General features: G+C 36.5%; 1 protein-coding gene across 3 annotated transcripts in view; it reads left to right on the plus strand.

Moving 5' to 3' along the window:
- Positions 1-24,828, plus strand: part of Brms1 (breast cancer metastasis-suppressor 1-like protein) — a 279,251-nt gene that overhangs the window by 122,683 nt on the left and 131,740 nt on the right. For all 3 annotated transcript variants that reach the window (XM_090375460.1, XM_090375459.1, XM_090375461.1), the window contains exons 6-7: positions 9,820-9,912; positions 13,262-13,326. In XM_090375460.1, coding sequence (XP_090231586.1) covers positions 9,820-9,912; positions 13,262-13,326 — 158 coding nt within the window. The remainder of the gene's footprint in view (positions 1-9,819; positions 9,913-13,261; positions 13,327-24,828) is intronic.

The following is a 24,828-nucleotide window of genomic DNA, read 5'->3' on the forward strand; positions in this document are numbered from 1 at the left end:
AGGGATCCTCTTACCAGGTGAGGCTTAAGTTCTGCAAATTGCATCGGCTGGAGACTAGGCACCTGCGAGGTGATCTGATTGAGGTGTATAAGGCCTTGAATGGGTTGAGCACGCTGAATTCTGACGGGATTCTTCCACTTGTTCAGATTACGAACCTAAAGGGGCATAAATTGAAATTGAGTAAGGACAGATGTAGAATAGATGTGCGGAAATTTGCCTTTAGCCAGCGGGTGGTTAATTGCTGGAACAAACTTCCATCTGTCGTTGTGGAAGTTGATAGGTTGAATAAATTTAAAGAGGAACTGGACAAATATTTAGAGGGGATTGTTTTGTAATTTTTGGCTAATGCTGCATATGTTTGCTTTCTTGCATCACATGCCACTTCTACTACTACTACCCACAAACTCATGAATTTCATCTGACCGTCTCCGTCGTTGTCTTCCAGGTTTTCTTCTAGCTCCTCTTGGGTACCATTCTATTATTCTCTTAGACCATCTGTCATCATGTCTTTGAGCTATGTGTTCTGCCCAAGACTATTTCAGTTCTTTAGTTTTGATAAGAATATCCTTTATTTGTGTTTGCTGCCTAATCCATGTGTTTCTCTTCTTATCTGACAGTCCGATTGCTAATATAATTTGTTCCATTCTTCGCTGTGAAATTTTCAGCTTCTCTTCCATTCTTTTGGTGCGGGCCTAAGTTCCACTTCCATAAGTCATGGTGGGGAGTATACATATTTTCATTATTTTATGTTTCAGACAAATTGTGATATTGCTCCTCAGTATGTGACTATATTTCCTGAATGCTATCCATCCAAAATTTATTCTTCTCTTGACTTCCAGCCATTTATCATTATTACAGCTAATGACTTGTCCCAGATAAGTATATGAATCCACCTTTTCAATTCGTTCATCATTACTTTGGTTTTAGCTATATTCATCTTTAGTCTGAAATCCTTACTAACCCTGCATAACTGATTAAGCTTTTCCTCTAATTCTTTGGGATCATTGCTTATTATGGCTCACAATGTCATCTACAAGTTGTAAACATTTTAGGTACTCTCCATTCACATTGACTTTTTTCTGCGACTAGTTCGATCTTGTGAAAGCTTTCTCAAGGGCAGCAGTAAACAACTTCGGAGATATTGTCTCATTGTTGAACTCCTTTCTCAGTTTTAAATTTGTTACTGTCTTCATGCACAACAGGATGTTCATTTCTTATTCTGTTTCTTTTTAAATATTTATTTGATTTCACGTGTGAAAAAATTTTGCTCACAAACATACATTGATCCAAACAAAATAGCCATTTTCATGGTATTTTCTTTTATTAGCTGAAAATCTTCAGGTGGAAGAGCCCTGTTGAATTCAAGTAGTTTATTTTTGCAGTCCATATACTTATTTTTGAACCATATTTTGACTTAAAGATCAATAATTTTAAGTTGCAAGCTGGGATTGTAGTTTCAGCCATAAAAGTATATGGATTTTCAGAAAAGCTTGTCTTTTTCATGGGATCTCATATCAGCAAATCGACTTTCAAACTCGTCAAAAATAATTGTAATAATGAGAGAATTCTTTGAAAATACAGGGTGATCCAAAAGTCAGTAAAAAATTAAAGAATTGGTATTTCAGTGAATTTTTGACGTATGACAATGAGATTAGTGCAGAAATGCATAGAATTACGTGGGTTTTTTCCTGAAAGAATGTCAAAATTATTTCCAAATATGTCCACCAGGTGGTGCTTGATTTGTAAACCACAAAGCACCTCATTATAGTAAATGTTCAATGTGACGGGCTTTGTTGTTTAACACTTCGTGAAGACAAGTAACGACGTTATGGACAGCATGAAACAGCATTTCTGGAGGTATCATTGAAACCTGCTGTCGTATAGAGTATTTCAGCATTGCCAATGATGTTGGGTGATCTCTGGAAACCCGTGACTTCAGGTAGCCCCCATAACCAAAAATCGCAGGGCATCAGGTCTGGAGACTTTGGTGGCCATTCATGCTGAAAGTGACGGCTTATCACCCTATTCTCTCCAAACGCTGAGAGTAACAGTTGTTTCACAGGAGAAGCAATATGGGGTGGTGCTCCATCCTGCATAAATGTCACAACATCCAAAGCTTGCCTTTCCCCCAGGCTAGGGATAATGTAGTTTCGTAACAGGTCAGCATAATGCTGACCTGTGACAGTTTCAAAACCAGAGCCACTGATTTCCTGAAAGAAAAATGGCCCTATAACAAAAGAAGAGGTGAATCCACACCACACCGTTACTTTTGACTGATGCAATGGAGTTTCTGTGTAAGCTTGAGGGTTTCCGTCACCCAAAGTCTGCAATTGTGTTTGTTTACAGTGCCATTGAGAGTGAAATTATTATTATTATAATTAACCATATGGTACAAGGAAGCCTGAGGCTTATGCTGCACCAGCCAAAAAAAAAAATTGATTTACCCTGAGAGAGAGAGAGAGAGAGAGAGAGAGAGAGAGAGAGAGAGAGAGAGAGAGAGAAGGAAATCACCAAGAAAGAGAAGAATGATGATATCCAGCTCAGGACCCTGGGTGTGCCAAGCCCATACTCACCAGATGCGAGCCCCTGTGGTAAATGGGCTTCATCCATCCACAAAACATTTGACAACCAGTTGTCACGTTCTTCAATTCGCTGAAAGAACCATAATGCAAAATCGGGACGCCTAAGTTCTTGAAGGTGTTGAATTTTGTACGGATATCTACAGAGGACTACCCTTAGTGCTCTCCACACACTCCCATATTGGATGCCAGTTCGACGTGAAACTTCATGAGAGCTTGCTTTTCCATGTGATGATGCCATTAGAGTATCCATGTCTTCTGCAGCAGTAGCACATATTGATGGTCTTCCACTTAGTGGACGATCTTGTAATGAACCAGTTGTCTCAAATTTCTTAATCATCTTTAGTCCCGCACCAATCATTGGTCCTTTACCACGTCACATACCCTTCAGCTGACAGATATATCGCAAAGCTGCAGTTGCAGATTCAGCGTTAAGGTAATAACATTTCACCAACAGTGCTTTATCCAGTAATGATAACATGACCGCTTAGCTTCTTTTCTTTTTCTTTCCCAAACAGTTCACTAAACTGCTTAGCTGTTGTTCTTGCAGTGCCTTTATAGCAGACACTTGCATGGTGTCATTCATGGTACAGCGCCACCCGGTGGACGAATTTTGACATTGTTTTGGAAAAATCCCCATGTAATTCTATCTATTTCTGCACTAATCTCATTACTATACGTCAAAAAATTGCTGAAATACCGATTCTTTAATTGTTTACTGACTTTTAGATTACCCTATATGTTTCTCTTTTAGCTCGGGTCGGTATTTAAAGAGAACTAAATTGTCTTGCTCAATTTGTGATTTAAATAAAGTAAACCCTCGCTAATCCGGTTACAGTTAATCTGGATGTCGGATAATCTGGATTGAAATATGAAAAATTCTGTTTACAGTTGAGTACTTTGAAAGGCACACGGGATTTGCGAAGGCATATGAGTCACTCTGACTGTAGAGAGAGAGAGATGGGACCATACATTACATTGTCTTGCTCAGTATCTTTGGCTTGTTCAATATCATTGTTGACTCTCAGTCGGATGGATGTTATTGCTTATATCGCTTCATTTGCATACTTCTTTTTATGTATATATGTACATAAGCAACATAATTTATATAATTATGGTTCTAAAGAATTGAAAAGTGGAATAAAAAGACAACACATTACTTTAACTATCATTAACACGCTCCAATTGCTGAAGAATTTGATATTGGCCAACAGACTGTATTAGATATTAAAAATCAAAAAGAATCTATAAAGGCATTTGCTTTAAAATTTGATGTGGGAAGTGATAAAAGCAGTGTATCAAATAGACATTAAAAAAGCCAAAAGAAATGTTGCTGGAAGAAGTTGTATTAAGTGGTATTCACAGTGATGATCAAGTGGCACTGGTGTGCCAAACCAGCACCACCTGATAAATGTATAAAAAGACGATACTGTACATTTATAGATCTATAGATGGATAATTGTATTGTCTTTTTATAGTTTTTAAATAAAGGCTCTACAGTGATATTTTTTTTTATTTTCATCAGCACTGCCTATATCATTAAATTTTCCATTTATTTGTGCTCTGAGTTTTTTTTTTTTTTTTTTTTTTTGTCTTTTAGGGTTATCTTTTGCTTCACTAATCTAGATTATTGCTTAATCCAGATGACCTCTCCCCCAAGTAATCTGGGGTTTACTGTAATAACATCTTATTTTGAAATGATTTCAGCCACTCCGTATTTGATAGTTATTTTATTGGTTTGCCTTTTTCTGTCATAAAAATATCAGTATCATGATGCAGTTTTAAGAAACGATATAAAACTTTGCTATGACTAAGCCATCTCACTGCACTATATAAAATTAAACCTTTGTATTCAGCTTCAATTTCTGAAAGAAACTGTTGAAACATATGGTGATTAAGGCCATGTGATCTTATGAAATTTACAGTTGAAATAACCACATTCATAACGTGTTGGAGATTCAGTACTTTTCCACAGAGAGCTTCTTATGCACAATGCATTGAATTCTATTTGGAAGTTCAGCTCCGATATCTATAATTTTCTTGGTTATTCTACCCATAAGCCCAATGTTTTTACCAATCATATTTTTTGCACTGTCAGTTGTGACTCCTACCAGATTTTTAATATTAATCCTAACTTTTCAATAGATTGGCAAAAAATTTTAAAAAGATTTTCATAATTGTTCCATGCATACTTTGTAGATCAGCTAAATCTTCAACTGGTACAAAATTATTATTAATTCCACATATGAAGATAACGAGTTGGGCTGTGTCATTTACATCAGTACTGTCATCCAGTGCCACACTAAAATATTTAATTTGTTTCATGTTTTCCAAAAGTTCGAACAAATTCTTTCCAGTATTTTCTACTCTTTGCATAATTGTTTGTCGAGACAAACTAATGTCTTGTATCATTGTTCGTTTCTCTGGATAAATTTCTTCCACAACTTTTAACAAACAACGTTTAATAAATTTATCATCACTGAATGGTTTACTTCCAAAAGTGATCAAATCTGCAACTTGATAATTAGCACTTACAGCAGATAATTTCTTGACTGATATGTTTTCAGTGTGCTTTGTTGTTTTGTATATGTGCTATGAATCCGAAGAATGAATTGACAGTGTCTTTCAGTAAGCCATTGTTAATTCAGATTAATAATGTCTTTCAGTAAGATGCCAATACCTTCCATATCTGCAAGGCCTCTGACCTCCAGACTGAGGTAGCCCACATTAGAATTATCTTCATTCATAATGGGCATCGGATACCTCTCTTCAGAAAAATAGTGACTTCCACAGAGCTGATACCCTGATGCCCTCTCCACAAAACCACTGCCTCTGAAAGTAAACACACCTCATATGGTCTAAGTGGTTTTTTAATTACAACGAAGTGGTACATGTTTTCAAAAGTAAGGTCTTCGCACAAATTCTCCTGTATCCGGCATTGATACCCCCCCCCCCCATCCAGTACATTAAAACCAGCAGGCCCTTCAAGCAGAACAAGCTTAGACCATCCTATCAGCTAGGCCATTTTCAGCTAAAGAAAATGCCAGAATATCCTGAAATATTCCACTCGGTCGATCCAGTCATATTGCTGCTAGAAATGATAAAATTTCTTCATTTTCTTCTTCTTCATTTCCAATGGTTTCCCCCAGACCACTTTCTGTTATTTGGGCAACAATACATCACATCTCACATATGTGATAACTACATGGATATCAGTACATGTACATTTGAACAATCTCATGTAATTAAGAGAAAATTCTAAAAGTTATAAACATATTTATACTCCCAAATGTATATTCAGATTGATTCTATTTGCACAAGCTTTTACATTGGATAATTTGTCAAATAAAAACACCATTACCAAGGTCCTAGATTTTGATTTATACTTATCGTAGAAGCCTCTCAGATAAAACATGTCATATGGTTTATGGTTTGTACTTGGCTCCTGCTGGCAATTGCTTATAGACATAAGGAGTAACCAGCAGAAATAAGCAAAATCAGCTTAGGTGGCTTGGGAGTTCAAATATTATCTCACACTGCAATTAGTATTTTTTTTCATGAATTAACACAATTACTATTTGTATTATATCATGCAACTTGACAAACTGATTTTATGTGGAGAAATAAATATAAATGTAAATAAGTGGTGTGATTTACACACAGTATGTGTGTTACTTTTAGAAGTGATTTTTTTTTAATTGTGTTTTTTTTTTTTTTTTTTTTTTTTTTTTTTGACGATGTGGTATTAAGAAAAATGTGTTATTAACAACTAGACTTAACAGTTAAATGTTTAAAACAACAGATTTTCACTATGAGATGTGGCTGTTGAGGTCATGTTTGATGAGTTTGAAAATAAATGGAAATGGTATGTTGCAATTCAAACTCCTTTTATGGTGGTGGTACAGGGATTGCCCAGTATGCTGACAGGTTGCAAGTAACAATCAGTTTTATTAGTAGCGTGATAAAACATTGTCTTAAGAGTTCTCTTTTCCAGTGTGTTTGAATGGTATAAGTGTTTCAAAGATGGATGTAAGGCTGTTCGCGATGATCCAAGAAGTAGGCATTCATCAAACCTCTTGAAATGAGAACAGAGTCGCAAAAGTTCAGGAAATTGTGGCAAGAGATTGTCGTTTGACCCTCAGAATGATGGCTGATGAATTGGATATGAATAAGGATGATTCGTCAATTCTGCATGAAGATTTAGGGGAAAAAGAAGGTCTCTGCAAAACTTTTTTTGTACAGCCTCATGGATGAGCAGAAGCGACGAATAGTGTCATCATGCAAAGACTTCATTCAGACTCGTTGAGACACTTTTAATTTTCTCAACTATATTATCACTGGAGATGAGTGTTGGGTGTTTCAGTGTGATCTGGAGTGGACTTAAATTCATCACCAAGGCCCAAAAGGTTTCGTTTACAGAAGTACAGGATCAAGTTTTTTGTCACTGTTTGTTACTGTTGATTATGTTATTAGAATGAACCAATGTGTGTGATTCATAAGGAATTTGTACCTGAAGGAGAGGGAGTAAATCGTGTGTTCTACATACAGGTGCTTCAAAGACCGTTGAAGTGCAATTTTGAGGGAACAGCAGCTGGTCCTTGTTGCATGATGGTGCCTTCCCTCAATTCCACACTTGTTGTGAAGACATTTCTGACAAAACATGGCCATGTACAGATCAACCATCCTCCCTACTCTTCTGATCTAGCACCAGTGGAACAGCAGCTGGTCCTTGTTGCATGACGGTGCCTTCCCTCAATTCCACACTTGTTGTGAAGACATTTCTGACAAAACATGGCAACGTACAGATCAACCATCCTCCCTACTCTTCTGATCTAGCACCAGTGGATTTCTTCCAAGGTGAAAACTGCTCTTGCAAAGGAAAGATTTCAGGATGTTGGGTACATAAATAAAAATATAATTGAACTGAACATCATCTCTTTGGACTCCTTTTCAGAAACTTTTAGAATAGCATAATAAATGCATTCAGTCAGGTGGTGATTACTTTGAATAAAAATAAAACCATTTTTTTTTTTTTTTTTCACTTTGTGTTCTTTTTATTTTGCCAGTCATGGAACTTTATAGCCACACCGCATATATACTCAGATAAAAATAGTATAGTATCTAAAAGAGTCATCCTTTGTATCAGTTCTCCTTCCCACCTGAAAAAAAAAAAAAATTTTTTTTTAACCTTTTCTGAATTATAGTTAGTGTATACTACAGATATTACATTTCCCCCCTCTTTCTTAGGGTTGTTTGCAAATTTGTTGTTGTTGATATGTAGAGTTTTGGTACAAGGGCTGCAGTATATTTATATTGTGCCTGTTATACAGTATTGTTCATGAAACAAATTTTCAGGATAGATATACTATTAAAAGAAGACCGGAATAGTTACCTTCATTAGAAAGGTAAAGAGTGTGACTGGGTTTGCTCCATTTCCCAAAAAAAATGTGCTTCAGTGTTATGGGCTCCTTTAAATTTATAAGAGATGAAAATTTATCTTGTCCTTCCTGCTGACAAGGACAATCAAATAAAATATCTTTATTGTGAGAATAAAGAATTTCAAGGAGTATATTGTGGCGGATCTTTGCTAGTGAGAAGGAAAAAGAGCTATGTGGATGCATCTGATGCACACTCTGGGAAGGACTGCCTCTTGTTTTGCTTTGCTGACATTGGAAAAGCAGAAGAATGGCTACATCTTAATTTCTGTAAATTTTAGTTATCAGTGTATGTCTGGTTGTATTGAGCATAACTTTGGGCATGGACAGCATGAAGAGTATTAATTTAGCCAGGAAACATCTTTCTCAGCAGAAGAAATAATTCTTACATCTCACAAATTTGTAGGCTCTGATGGGTCAGATGCTTCCACATCTTGATAGTCTGTCAATATGTAAGTTCCAGTTAAAATTTATATCACAAAGTCTCTTGTCTGTTGGTTTGTTAACCTTATTTTTAATCTATAGCTTTAATAAAACATTTTCCTTCTGAGATGTAATGGTGGCACATGAACAAAGTTTTGGACTGGGAATATTTTAAAGGATCCTGAAGAAATTCTGAGAACATTTTATACAAAATTAGATTGATGCCATATGAAATGCACTGTTTCTGGTAGAGTCACAGAACAGATCATGTAATCTAGATATTATCTGATCAGGACTTTGCAGAAAGTCACTGTCCTTGTAAGCATTGAAGGAAAAATATGATTGGGAAAAATATGATCAGTATAATACTACTAATGATACAGAAACCCAACCACACATTGTGACCAATGTTTTAAACAAAAATAAATTAAAACAGGGTGACCATTGATTGCTATCATCTCTAATCTTAACTTTAAAAGAGTCATTTTCTTTGCAGGACATTAATAGAATCACATTCTGGAACTTCTGCCAGTCCTTTAATCGTTATCCAATATGCATTACTGGAATAGCATACGTGACCCAAGGACTAGCAGAAATTCCTGAACATGATGCTATTTAAAAAAAGAAAAGAAAAAAAAAAAAGTAATAATTTCAGTGTATTAGTTGGTAGGTCTCTTAATTGATTTCTAACTCATTGGAAAGCCACAGGACAACAGTGGTTGTGAAATAATTGCAATTTGAATTCTAAACATATCATTATATCACTACAACTGACAGATAAATAATCAGCATGCTAATGCAGTATATTTGAATAATGGTAATCTAATGTAGCAAGAAATTAAAATATAACAGCTGAGCACTTGCAGTGAAATCTAATTAATGATATTAGAAAACCAATCATAGTGTGATCAATTTTTGAAACAAAAATAAATTAAAACAAACTGAGCAGTGAACTCCAGATGGCCACAAGACAGCAGTGGATATTGAATTGCTACATTTAAAATGCTAAACAAATCAGTGCATCACTGCAATTGATAGATAAAATAATCAGCTTGCTGACACAATAAATTTGAATAATTGTGGTGCTTATGCAGTAAGAATTAAAACATACAGCTAAGAGTACTCACAAGACAGTGCTAATCTGCTATTGAAAACCAAAGTTAAATAAGCATATAAGAAACAAGGATATAGATGCAGCACTTTGCATTCCTTATATCACTACTACCATATTAAATACATTGAAATTAAAAAAGATTTACTTAAAAGCATAATAAAGAAAAGTAAAGCAACAAAAAAGTATTTAATTATTCCTTTAAGTACAATACTTGTGATTAAAATTTTTCATATGTATTTAAAGTGTGATGATTTTTCTCTTTTTCCAGATCTTTGGAATGAACAGGTTAATTGTAGAAAAAATAAGAGGAAAATGGACCCTTTAAATCCAGATAGACGGAAGAAACCTGTTACAGTGTCAGATATCCTTAACTGTTTTGTAAAATCGATAGAAATTCTTTGTGTTATTTTAAAGTTTAGCATAAACTAAAGATCTACCTCAAGTTGGGACAAGTCTAGTTCTTGGTTGATTTTCTCACAGTAATGACACACACACACACACACACACACACACACACACACACACACACACACACACGAGACAAGTAAGATCCATTTGACTTTTATGGAAATGTCCCAAGGAATCTGTGTAATAAATTACAAGGATGTCCCTATTTTCATTTTTAAAAATGGGTAGAGGGATCTAAATTTGATTATTTATCACCTGCTTTCCATCAAAGAAATATTTGTTTTTCATCATGAGAGATTTTTTTCTAATAATTGTGAAGATAGCATTTTCATGCAGAGGTTGATTCATTTCAGTCTTAGTGGTTGAAGTGAATCAGGAACTTGGGAAATGTCAATAGATGTACAAGTGTCAAAACAGTTTATTTCAGAGCTTAAAAAAAAAAAAAAAAAAGAGAGAGACAGAGAGAGAGAGAGAGGGGTCCAGACTTTCAAGCAGTACTTAGGCTACTCACACTTACACTCACACACTCTCTCTCTCTCTCTCTCTCTCATTTATACATTTCTTTATAAAAGGAATTTATTGTGTAGTAATTTCAGTTCTTCAGAAGGTAAGCGACATTCTTTCCGTCAAATGCAAAACTGCTTTGGAAAAGTAAACCATTACATTATGTTGTGAGAAAAGGAACAGAGGACTAGAATTTAGCTCACTTATCTGGAACAATTTCCATGTATGCTTTATGAATGAGAAATGAGTGGTAAAACTGCAAGAATGTTGCAACCCTGGAAATGAGGCAGTGAATTTTCATTTAGCTGAAACTTTTGTGAACTTTAAGTTTTGAATGTTGACGATTATAATATCACATGGAGTTGCTTTATTTATTTATTTTTATTTTTTGACAGATAAATATTTAATTTAATATTCAATTAAATATTTAATTACACTTGTCCTATTTGTTGCTGCCCTTTTATCGAGTTGTCCATAGTACATAGTTGTCCAAAAGCACACAAAGACAACTATCGAGTTGTCTTTGTGTGCTTTTGATGTACAGAGTGTGAGGATCTTAGGTACCATGTCTCAATCTGATGGGCTTATATTGAGGGCTTAAGGTTTTTTAAGGTGGATTCCCTTGGAGCAATTAAAGAGAGGGACCCTTCAAGAACTCAGCTGCCTAGCACAATGCCAGAGATTACACTCAGACAATGAGGCAGAACGAGATTCTCCACAGAGAATCTCGCTGTTCCCACAGGAGGTAGCTGTTGTTAGTGACTTAATTGTTAGAGAAAAGGGAATATGCTTTATAAAAAGGATAGGTGGAATAGGACCAGGGTATGTATGCCCCAGGCATACATACCCCGGTGGTCCTATTCCACTTATCTAGCTATATTTGCAAATATTTTCTTGCACTCTTATATAGCAGGCCCTCGTTATAACGTGGTTTGCTCTACACTGATTCGCTCTAAAGCTGTTCTTATATTATAACCCATATTTCACTCTAATGCTGTCACAAATCACTATAATGCTCTTTTACCAGCATACAGATTAAATTTTTGGCATGTTTAATGAAAATGTTTGATCTGATGTAGTCAATAGCTTGAAAATGAATAGCAAAGCAGCATTAAAAAGTTTTCCATGCTGACCTGCGAAATTTTCCCACGCTCAGTGAAATTTTCTTCTACACTAATTTAATTGCAGTACTGGCTTGTTACGTAGTTCCGAGATCAACATTAAAAAAAAAAAAAATATGATCAAGTATATTGCTTGTAATATTTGCGTTATATGCATTTATCCTAAGTCTAGTCATCACTCAGTGCAGTGTTAGGTAGTGGACAGTTTACTTGAACATTGTATAATAATTAATGCAATGCAGTTACATTTTCGAAGATGAATGATGGCGGATAAGAATTAAAAAGCAACAACATCTGGATGTGGTACAAAGGTAAGAAAAGACTGAATTTGAAAATTAAATTATACGTTTTGAAGCAAATAGATTCTATTCAATGACAAGTGGATGTGTGCAATCATTTAGGACTGGCAGATTCAACTGTAAGAACAATTATAAAAAATAAAGAATTAATTTTAGCAGCAGGAAAGACAGCTGTTCCACTGCACGCAGCTAAGTTGGTTATGGCTAGGCCAGCTATTATAATGAAATGGACAGACTTCTAAATAATTTTATTGAAGATAATATCCAACGCACAATTCAGTTAAGTTGAATATTATTAAATAAAAAGCGATTAGCCTATTGATGATTTGAAGAAAGCTTACCTTAAAAAAAGCTAGTAAAGGCTGGTTCGATAGATTTAAAATTCAGGGAGAAGCCGTAAGTGCAGATCAAGAGGGGGGGCTGAAACTTTCAAAAAAGAACTTCTTAAAATTATTGAAGAGAGGTGTTATACTTCTCAAGTTTTTAACGTAGATGAAATAGGACTTTTTTTGGAAACAAATGCCTAAAGAAGTTTCATATTGAAAGAAGAAAAAATATGCCAGGCTTCAAAGCAGTGAAGGATCGGTTGACTTTATTATTGAGTGGTAATGCTGCAGGGGGATGTTAAAGTAAAACCCCTTTTAGTTTACTAGGAAGCGGGCCAAAGTACAACCCAAAATCGACTAAAGATACAAAAGCAGCCCAGGGCCATCGGATTAATAGATTCAAAGTTTTAATTGACATTTTAAGTTTAATTTTGATACATAATGTAGTTACTTACCAGCATAATTATATACGTATGTAACTTTGTGATTCTGAATTCTACCTTGAAAAATTTTAACATTTTTGGTACATACTCAGATGATAAATATGTGATTTTTAATGGTTCAAATATCTGTAATAGCCAATCAGTTGCAGGAAATAGGGATAACTATTTGGTTTTCAAATGGTACAATAGCAGTTTAAGTTCAGTATCCAAAAAAGTCACAGAAATCTTTCAATTCTGCACAAATAGAGTACATGGAAAAAGTTGTAGCTTGTATAAATTAAAGGAATTTTGTCCATTGGTAAAGAAAAATTGCAATAATGATGATCTGTGTTGGTTAGAATGTGGACTGGATAGCCAATTCCAGTCATATTTTCATTAATTTTAATTTTAAAATTTGAAAATACATTATTTGAACCTTGCCTCTTATGTCCACCAAAAGTAGTATTACAATTGTCACCACAAAATTCAATATGCTTAGATAATACTTGTATTATCTGCAATTTTTGTATTACTTTGTGAAAAATATAAAGATTGCTATACTATATTAAATATGATGTGTTAATTTTTTACTGTTCTATATGTTACTTTATATTTCTTAACAGTTACTAAGTCCATATATTGTATATATGCTACATGAGAATGATATTTTAGAGGATTGGACAACTATAAGGAAGGTGAGTAAAATAATTCTAAAATCTTTCTCTGACCATTGTTTTAACATTGCTTCTCTCACTCTTCTTGTACACATCTTTATCATTTATATGTACCATGAACACCTTTGATTTTCATCTCATTTTAATGTATAGTTTTTCCTGTATTTCCTGATCTTTAATGAAAAGAACTTGCAGTATTTTTTTTGGGGGGGGGGGGGGGTAAAAGTCCTCCTTTCTTACCAAAAAGAAAAAGTGGTAGTCTTTATTTGGTAGCATAAATTTATAGTGGCATAGCCTGAGTGTTTGTCACTGTGTTCTGTAATCTCACATATAAAGAAGAAAGTTTGTCTGTTCTGGTTAGTTAAATTAAAAATTGAACACCACATGAACATATTGTCGAAAGTACAGTTAATTATTTAATTTCGTTAATTATTAATTCAATTAATAATATCAATCTTATTTAATTATATTACTGTTAGATATAATTTAATAAGATTAATTAATATATATAGTCTAGGTAAATACTATTAATTAATAATAGCAACATATCACCGCAGGATGCAATGTGATCACCCAGACTGAGTACACTCATAGACACAACCAGATAGCCAGGATAATACATCAGAAGCTAGCAAGGAAATACCAGTTGATAAAATAAAGTGTACCATATTACAAGTTTGAACCCCAGGCAGTACTAGAGACCTCAGCCCACAAGCTGTACTGGGACCACGCCATAATAATAGACAAGGTAATCCCACACAACAGACCGGACATAAACCTTATTGACAAGAAGGCTACCTGTCTGATTGATATAGCAGTGCCCAACACTGACAACCTTCAGAAAACCCATGAGGAGAAAATCCAGACGTGCATGGACCTAAGACTGGAGATCAAAGAGATGTGGCATATGCAACTAGTAATGACCATCCTGATCATCGTGTCAAACACCGATATGGTGCCAAAGACTCTACATAACAGCTTAGCAACATTAGGTCTCCCAGAGAACACCTACAAGGAACTCCAGAAAGTCACAATCCTGAACCTGTGTCAGAGAGTTCCTTGACCAACTGTAACACCAGCCATAACAAACCACCGTATACTTGGTAGCAATACCTGTCATGGGATAGAACTTGGTAGAACCATGTACTTGGTAGCAATACCTGTCATGGGATAGAACCCCCCCCCCAAATCAGGGAAAAATAATATGAGCAATAATAATAATAATAGCCTTATTTTATTTTTTGTTTGCACACAGGCAACAGTAGTTCTTTGCAAACAGAAAGCTTTCTGTAGTTTCAGTAGTATGTTCACGTGGTAAAAAAAGTTTTAATTTAATCATCTTGTAATAATAACTTGTATGCTGTTATATATTTTGGCTCCACAGCAACTAGTGCAACCAAATTTTCCATTGCCTCCTTTTTCATCTGGAGGAAGGTCATAAGCTAGTTTGAACTAAAAAATTTGACCCTTAGGTAATTCTAATTGCTAGATGAGTGCAATAAGTAGGCCATTTTCATCATTAAATTATATTTTGAAGTTTGAAGTATTTTATATTTTGAAAAAAATTTTACCAAAAAATTAATTTAACTCAAAATAAAATAAAGAATTACAGTACTCATCAGAGAACTTATCACTGTTATGTGCAAGGCAAAAAAATTAAAATGAGCAAAAATAAATGATTTTATGATAACTGAAAGGAGGCTGAAAGTAAAATTGTCACCTGTTATTTTAGGATCCTATCCAGTTATAATAATGCTATAATAATGGGAGAATCCTTGGACTGAGATGGGGGCCCAATAAATTGGAAAAGTGCAAATATCTCACTTGTCCATGAAGATGGTTTGCAGGATGAAGTATGTAAATATAGGCGCCTCCGTAGCCAGGTGGGAAGGAGCAGCAGTGCGTAGCACACGCTTCTTGATTAGACCGGGGTTCGAGCCCGTCACCACCAAATACGAAGGATGCGGAAAGGTCACGAAATGACCACCGCATATCCCAGAGCAATATGGCCTTAGTTGCTAATGCTCCTAAAAAAAAAATCAAATAACAAAAAAATAATAAATGTAAATATAGATGGCAAGTTTGACCTCTCTGCCAGGAAAAATGATGGAGCCCATCATTCGTTAAAGAAGTATTACAAGCTCTCCTGATAGGAATGGAGCTATAAGAGAATCATAATATAGATTTGGAAGGGGGATCATATTTGACCAATCTAATTATCTATTATGAAGTTATTCTAAAGGAAACTAGATTCAAAGAATGATTCTTTATAATTTTGTAAAAGTGTACCACAACTGTCAGAATACTGTGAAAGTTGGGCAAGTTATTACTATATATGGTGAAGGGTGGTTAAGTGGTAAGTTAAGTGTCCTTCATGGAATAGAACTGAGTGTGGTCTTGCAGGGTTTAGTGCTGGCCTCATTATTGTTCCTTCAGGTGTGATGATCAGCAAACTCAGACATGATGAGTGCTAGTTTTGGGATTTTTTCCAATTTTTAGACAATAAATCTAGCCACAGAGGAAATAGTTGAAATCTGAGCATAGATAAACAGAGATTGCACTGATAGCGCACCCACCAACTTTTTACCAGTATCTTTATGTGTTTAATGTTTTTATTTAATTATTAACTATATGATTTTATTCTTTTAATCCTTTGGACCATTGGTCAGTATTTGGAAGCAAGAAACTTAGGAACATCAAAGTTACCAAAGCTTATATTGACAGAATCATTTTGGTAATGTTACATTTAAGAATAAATAAAATAATGAAGAGAAAAAAAGTACAAGTAGTTAATATAAGCAATGAGTTGCATTTCAAGCTTTTCTGAAATCTATGTATATGATGTGAAAATTATTATTTTTTCATCCAGTTCCTTTGTTACTGTGTCACAATATCCAATAAGATTGGTCAGACAAGATGCCCCTTAAAAATTCATGCTGAGATTGCAGTAACTGGATTTCTCTAGATCAGCGGTTCTCAACTGGTGGTTTCCAAACCCCTGGAGGTTTGCGAAAGTGTTCCAGAAGGTTTGCACTAAAAATTCTGTAATGGCATCTGCTTAGATTAGGTATATTATTGTAAACTACAAAATATAACTAATAATAAACAATAAAGTAAAATAAAATTATATAAAAAGTAAAGAATCCAAAGAAAGAAACTACATATCCCACAATTGCTTATAATTAGTTTACTATCTTATAGTATATGTTAAATAAATATGTTTTCCATACTAACTTTTTTTTCATTCTCAAGGCCCATTGTTATGTATAGGTACACTTTTTTTTTTTTTCCCCTTTTGAACATATAGTACTTAGTACTATGCATGGGTTGAAGATTGAAAGGATGAAAGAAGATACTTGTTGACATTAGACCTGAACTTTTGTAGATTGTAATTTTCTGGAAATATGTAAGAAGGAAGGTTGTTGCAGTAAACAGAAGATGAATGAATAAACGAGTAAGAAGAAAAGTTGGTTCTGAGTTTGAACTTGGACAGTAAAAGGATGTTGACTGGTTGCGGCATGTGTTCGGACTTCTTTGAAAGAGAGAGCGGGGATTATAGAAGCCAATTCAGAAGAACAGTGCCCATGCAAGTATCTATAGAAAAGGCAGCAGAAACAGAAATTTGTGGAGAGACTCTGTTAGAGTGGAGAGAGACTGTTAGAGATGAGACATTAATTAACCTAACTGCCCTCTTTTGAATGGAATCTAGAAGCCTGAGAGAGGCTTCTAGATTTTGGGGGTACCACCCCAGATGTGGGAACAATATTCCATGGTAGGCCAGATTTGCAATTTCTACAGAGTCAACGACTGTTTGGAAGAAGAGTAATGCCGAGAATGGAAAAGAAAACCCAGTTTTTTAGATGCAGAGAATGCAATATTTGTAATGTGCTTTATGCCAAAAGAGGTTAGAAGTCAGGGTAATCCCCAAGATCTTGCCTAGAAATCAGAGATAAGCATAGGAGCAAAAGAATCCTTTTTGTGAAATATAAGACATGACTGAGTTTTAGAAGGATTGAAATTAAGTTATCTTTGCCCCACTAGAGAATTACCTGGAGATTAGCATTTAAGGATTTGGCAGTGGATGCTCGATAAATTGAAGCTGTTTCAGTAGGGCAAGTTTTCTCAAACTGGAAGATGAAATGCAATGTGCTATCGTCAGCAAAACTATGGATAGATATTTCTGGTCAATAGAAGAAAGTCATTAATATATACAAGAGGAAAATAGTGGGAGAAAGAACTGAATGTTGGGGAACACCAGCATTAATGGAGAAGTTAGAAGACAGAGAGCCGTCTGCTATCACCCATAGTGAGGTCAGAGAGAAAACTGGATACCCAATTACAAAGAACAGTGGCAAACCAAAGGATGGAAGCTTATTTAGAAGACCTTTATGCCAAACACAATCAAAAGCCTTTGAAAAGTCAAGAGCAATGGCTTGAGTATCACCAAACCTTTCCATTAAATTTGTCCATAAATGGGCAACATACACTGCCCTACCATTAATATCTGTACTCCAGCTTTTATTGTGTCATTAAATATTTTGTGCTGAAACCTTTTGCTTTTATGATGGCCTTCAATCCTCGCGGCATACTCTCAACCAGCTTTTTATAAATGTCAGGTGATATGTTCCTCCACTTGGCCTTTAATACAGCTACCAGTTCGGCCTTGTTCTTTGGGCAATCTCGATGTGCACTTACCCGACGATCCAGTACATCCCAAAGGTGCTCAATAGGGTTCAGATTAAGACTCTGGGCTGGCCAGTACATCTTTTCCACATCCATTCCTCAAACCAATCTTTACAACTCGAGCAGTATGGCATGGCGCGTTGTCTTGCTGATACAGGTATGGGCCTTCCCCGAAGTATTGCCATAATGTTGGAAGTGCATACTTGTCCACAGCATACATGGTTTTGTCGATAATGACTAATGGGCCCAAGCCAAAACCATGAAAGGAGCCCCCATACCATGACATTGCCTCCACCAAACTTCATTGTAGGGAGGATACAGTCAGGAAGCAACTGCTCCCCTGGCATTCACCATACCCAGGAATGGCTATCAGACTGGTAGATTGTGAACCTTGACTCGTCTGTCTATAGGACTGTTTTCCACTGCTCTTCAGTCCAGGATTCGTGCTCCGTACACCATGTTAATCGGCATCTAGCATTTGTTGAGGTGATCAATTCTGTTGAAATATTGAGGTAATTCTGTTGAACCTGTCATCTTGCCTGCCCACTTTATCAATTGTCTGTTCAAAGCCCAGTGTGCATATTTATAGCAGGTTCTGTGACGTGTTGCATGCATAGGGCCTATTTTCCCATCCGTCGAGGGGTGTCCAGATATTAATGGTAAGGCAGTGTAAGCCAGAATATCACCAGTGTAACGACACTGACGGAATCTATACTGGCAATTGTTGATCAGATGAAAGATTTCCAGATAGTTTAGGAGTTGGTGGTTAATTGATTTCTCCATTACTTTAGCATTAGGATTAGTAGAGGCATATGATGCAAGAAAGCAAGCTTATTCAGCATCAGCAAAAAAAAAAAAAAAAACACACACACCACTCCAATTTCACCCCTCCGTTCCTTCGAAATACCTGTCCAGTTGAGCTTTAAATTTGTTTAGGCTATCAACTTCAACAACAAGTGATGGAAGTCGGTTCCACCAACCAACCACCCGCTGGCCAAAGGCAAATTTCCGCACATCTATCCGACATCCGTCCTTCCTCGATTTGAATTTATGCCCTCTGAGGTGATTATTCTGAGCAAGATGAAGAATCCCATTGGCATTGAGCATGCTCAAACCATTCAAAGCCTTATACACCTCTATCAGATCACCTCGCCGGTGCCTAGTCTCCAGACTCTGTAATTTGCAAAACTTAAGCCTTTCTTCGTAAGAGCAACCCTTTGTTCCATTCACTGATCTTGTTGCCCTTCTCTGTACCCGTTCCAGCAGCTCTACAACCTTCTTGAAATGAGGTCTCCAGACCTGTATACAGTACTCAAGATGTGGCCTAACCATTGCCTTATACAAGGGAATAATCACCTCCTTATCCCTGCTAGAAAAATTCCTGTATATCACTGACAAGACACCATGAGCTACTCTTGCAGCTCGTCTGCACTGCTCAGAGAACTTCATATCTGCCTGCCCAATTACCCCCAGGTCCTTTTCATTCTCCACCACGGTCAGTGTAGTACCGCAGAGTTGATACGTTGCCCTGGGGTTACTGTTTCCAATATGTAGTACTTTACATTTGTCAATGTTAAACTTCATTTGCCACCTCTCAGCCCATATGTTCAACCTTTCCAGATCCTGTTGCAGCAGCATAGCGTCAGTAGTGTCCTTAACAACCCTGCCAACCTTTGTATCATCTGCAAACTTGGACATTAAACTTGATATCCCATCATCAATATCATTCATAAACACCGAAAACAACAACGGACCCAACACTGAACCCTGAGGAACTCCACTAATAACATTAGTCCATGGTGAGCAGTGTCCATTGATTACCACTCTCTGTCTTCTGCCACACAACCATCCCCTTATCCATAGCAGCAATTTGCCTCCAATGCCACACTGCTCCAGTTTGTGCAGCAGTCTTCCATGTGCAACAGTATCAAAAGCCTTTCTAAGATCCAAATATATAATATCAAAGTTATTCCCTGCATCCAGTTCTTTTGTGACTACATCATCGTATCCAGTCAAATTGGTCAGGCAAGACCTGCCCTTAACAAAACCATGCTGCGTCTGAGCTATAACTGAATTCTTGTCTAGATGATCCTGCAGTGCTTCTTTAACCAGTGCCTCCATTAATTTACCTGGAACAGAAGTTAAACTAACAGGTCTATAATTACTTGTGTCAGCCTTTGATCCTCCTTTGTGAATTGGGGTTACATTTGCACATCTCCAGTCTATGGGTACCTCCCCTGAGTCCAAAGAAGCTCTCATAATTATGGCTAGGGGTTTGCTTACTTCCTTTGCTGCCTCCTTTAATATAACTGGATAGATCCCATCCACCCCAGGTGCCTTTTTTATGTTTATCCTCAACAATCTCTCCTCCACTTTCCTCTGTTATTACAAAATCATCCAGCTCACTGCCAATGTTAACTTTACCTACATCATTCTCCTTCCTGAATAACTCCTCATGCGTGAATGTAGATGCAAAATACTCGTTTAGATTGTTAGCCACCTGAGAAGGATCCTCAACTGTTGAACCGTCAATATCCAGTGGACCAATCTGATTCATCCCTTTCCTTCTTGAGTTTAAATATGTAAAGAACTCTTTTCTGTTTTTCTTTGCATCCTTTGCCAAGGATTTTTCGTAGTCTGCCTTTGCCTGCCTAATCTCCTTTGTGACTTGGTTACAGACCAACTTATATCTATCATAGGCTTCCATGTCACCCATTAATTTGTATGTATCCCATGCATTTTTCTTCTCTGCCACATGTCTCATTAGTTTATCTGACAACCATTTAGGCCTAAACCTTGAACAATATTTCTTAGTTGGTATGTAAAGCCTGGTAGCCTCCAAGATTAGTTCCTTGAATGCTTCCCATTTTGAGTTTGCTGTTGGTAACATCATCAGTTGGTCCCACTCTATAGAATTTAAATACTGTCTCAGACCATCATAGTCGCCTTTACGAAAACAAAAACACTTCCCTTTACCTCTGATGGTAGTTACCTCCTTGAGTAAATCCCACTTCAACACACTGTGATCACTGCCACTTAGTGGTTCATTTATCTGCAGATTCTTAATGCATGAAGAATCACTACTGATAATCAGATCAAGAGTATTGCTCCCTCTTGTTGCCTCACGAACATGCTGATGTAGAAAACTCATCCAATAAATCCACAAAAGCCTTGTTAGTGTGCGAGTGACCAACCCACAAATTCCAGTCAATATCTGGGAAATTAAAATCCCCAATTATAAGACTCTCTGATTTACTGGCCCACTCTATTTCCCTGTACAATATCTTATTATACTCATCAGAGTCATTTAGGCCTATAGCACACTCCTACTCTCAATTTTGATTTCCCTATGCTTATGTCACACCAAACTGACTCGACACTGCCCTGTCCATCGATGTCGACTGGCTTCACTTCTTTGGACTTTATGTATTTCTTAACTAATAGCATAACCCCTCCTCCCCTCCTGTCCTGTCTATCCTTTCTATACACATTGTATTCCCCAAATTCCAGTTCCGCATTACTTATATCTGTGTGACACCACGTCTCTGATATATGCCAACAATATCTGCCTTTGATGTTTTGAGCAATACCTCAAATTCATCAAATTTATTTACCAAACTCCTAGCATTGGTGTACACGCAAGTTTCTATTCTTAGCTACCCTATCACAACCCATGTGTTTACTTGTACCGCAATGACTCCCAGCAGTCTCTGAAATATTCTGCATCTTGTTTTTCAGGCTTCTGCTCATTTCAATAGAAGCAGTGCAAGAATCACTTCCACCTCTGCCAGTGGCTACTGTTAATCTATTAGTCCTTGTATCCCCCCCAACTAGCAGTTTTCCAACCCACCTAACACTGCCTCGACAGCATCAGCAAAAATTCTTCCACCCTTTCAAGTGGTAGAAAAAAATTCTACCACTTGAGCCTTGCACAATCCCTCCAGGGCCGAATTGATCGACAAGGCTCTCATCATATACTCCCTCCTATCGTGTCTGGGCAGAATTGCAGACACTTTCAAATTCAACCCTAATTCACGGCTTTTTTTCAACAGTGACCTGTCCTTGCTAAGTAATTCCGCCGGTCTCCTACTCTAAATATCATTAGTGCCAACGTGTACAACTATATCACCTTTTGTGCCCTTAAAAGATGATATCCACTCTACAACGTCATCAACCTTTGCCCCTGGCAGACATACCCTGGTCCTATTCCACCTATCCTTTTTACAAAGCATGTTCCCCGTTTTCCCTGACAATAGAGTCACCAACAACTACTAGTTGTTGCCCTAGGGGGCTGCCTCTGTGTTGGCCGATGACCAAGTGCAACCTCTGGCGTTGATGTGGGCAGCTGAGAGCTTGATGGGCCCCTCAATTTATTTCCTTTGAGGGCATCCACCCTGTCCTTCAAGCTCTCATAAAGGCCCATAACAACGCTGAGTTGTCGCCTGATTTCCTTGCACTCCTTACATCGTGCACACACAAAGACATCCCCCTTGGCAGTATCAGACTGCTCCGCAAACATCAAGCAAACAGTGCAGTTTAAAAGACTGTGATTGAGAGGGCAACTGCCCCCCTCAATTCTCTCCTGAACCACAGCACTCCCATTAGCTTGAGCCTTTTGCTCTGCTGCTCTGGTCAGAGTCATGATTCCGATTTAATTCAATAAAATTTCAAAACAAAAATTAAATCCTTAAGTTATATCCCAAAACAGTTATGTTATATTTTTTTTTTCGGTATCTAGTGTTTTCTACGAGTTCCCTTTGTACAACTTCCGTATCACGTGTACCACTATAGTTATGTATTAATTATTTGTTACGATTAAGTTGTTATATATATATAGAGTTAAAAATACAATTTAATTGACAATAAAGTTTATCAAGATTAATAGATTTACTGATTAATTGACAATATTATATTATGCACTGTACTACACTAAGCTTATGCTATTGTGTAAAAATGGCGGGAATTCTCGAACGGTACTTCTACGGACTCGTAAGTATCGATTAGCTTCCAAATCTCGCTATCTCAATTTAGAATAAACTAAGGATACTGACTAGGTCTATAATCTACTTATAGAAGAGAATTTGATATAACAATTGGTTAATAAATTGACTAAATTTGGTTAAAAAAAAAAGACCTCTCGTTCAATTTGTAACACGTGGATTTGATACCGTTACCGATACTAAGTAACACCTACAAAATCTCTGTCTAAGTTAAACTTTAAACTAAGTATCGTAACTAGGAATATAAAGCTACTCTAGAAAATAAGTTAATATGACAATTTAAGCTAATAAATCAGGAAAAACTTCTCTGTTCCAAGAGCTTCAAGGAGCTTCGTCCGCACCCATCTCTGCCCATCTCTGTTCCCACCTCTGTCAAAACCAGATGGTTCTGTTGCCACATCAGCCAAAGATAAAACTGACCTGCTAGCATCCTATTTTTCTTCCAACTCGTGTATTGATGATCTTGGTATATCACCTCAAACCATTCCCAGTACACTCCATTCAATGCCTCCTGTGGTCTTCCGTCAAAAGGATATAAGAAAGATTTTGAGCCAGAATATCACCAGTGTAACGACACTGACGGAATCTATACTGGCAATTGTTGATCAGATGAAAGATTTCCAGATAGTTTAGGAGTTGGTGGTTAATTGATTTCTCCATTACTTTAGCATTAGGTTAATTGATTTCTCCATTACTTTAGAAAGAGTAGAAGTAATCACAATGGGATGATAATTGAATGGAAGGGATTTGTCACCCTTTTTAGGAACTGGCTGGATATGAGCAAATTTCCAAGAAGAAGAAAAAACACCTTTGGAATAAGAAAGTGAAAAAAGGTGGCAAAGAATAGGAGTAAGTCAGGGGCACAGGTTTTGAGAACAAGTGAAGAAATACCATCAGGACCTGGAGCTTTCTTATCAGATTCATCAAAATCTTTCTTATATCCTTTTGACGGAAGACCACAGGAGGCATTGAATGGAGTGTACTGGGAATGGTTTGAGGTGATATACCAAGATCATCAATACACGAGTTGGAAGAAAAATAGGATGCTAGCAGGTCAGTTTTATCTTTGGCTGATGTGGCAACAGAACCATCTGGTTTTGACAGAGGTGGGAACAGAGATGGGCAAAAATTGTGGCCTATAGCTTTGGCAAAAGACCAGAATGCTCGGCTACCATTTGGACAAAAAGCATGTTTTCTACTCTTAGCCTGTTTGAAATCTAGTTTGGACTGAATATTAAATGCTTTACAAAGTATAAATAATACTTAATAATAATTTTTATTATTACGCAATGTCGCTTATAAAAACGTAGTGTTGGAAATATTTTTTAATAAAAATTCAGAAAAATTATACAATTTCAGAGAATATAGGCTTAGTGTTTCGCATTAAAAATATTATGTTGAAAGGGGTTCGCGATAGAAAATATTACATTGAAAGGGGTTCACGAGTAAAAAAGCGGTTGGCAACCACTGTTCTAGATGATCCTTTATTAATTCTTTAACCAGCGACTCCATTATTTTACTTGAAACAGAAGTCAAGCTAATAGGTCTGTAATTACTCATATCACCCTTTGATTCCCCCTTTATGAATTGATGATACATTTGCACATCTCCAATCTATATGTGGACTTCTCCTGAATTCAGGGATACTCTCATAAATCTGGCTAAAGGTTTTCTTACCTCCTTTGCTGCGTCTTTTAATGTAAATGGATAGATCCCATTCACTCTAGGTGTCTCTTTTACATTTAGCTTCAACAATTTCTCCTCCGCCTTCCCATCAGTTATCACAAATTCATTCAGATCCCTGGCAGAATTATTCACTTTTCGCTTCTCCGTCCCTAAA

This window comes from Mastigoproctus giganteus, chromosome 6 (genome assembly GCF_048544385.1).
Source record: "Mastigoproctus giganteus isolate SK-2022 chromosome 6, ASM4854438v1, whole genome shotgun sequence".
Lineage (NCBI taxonomy): Eukaryota > Metazoa > Arthropoda > Arachnida > Uropygi > Thelyphonidae > Mastigoproctus > Mastigoproctus giganteus.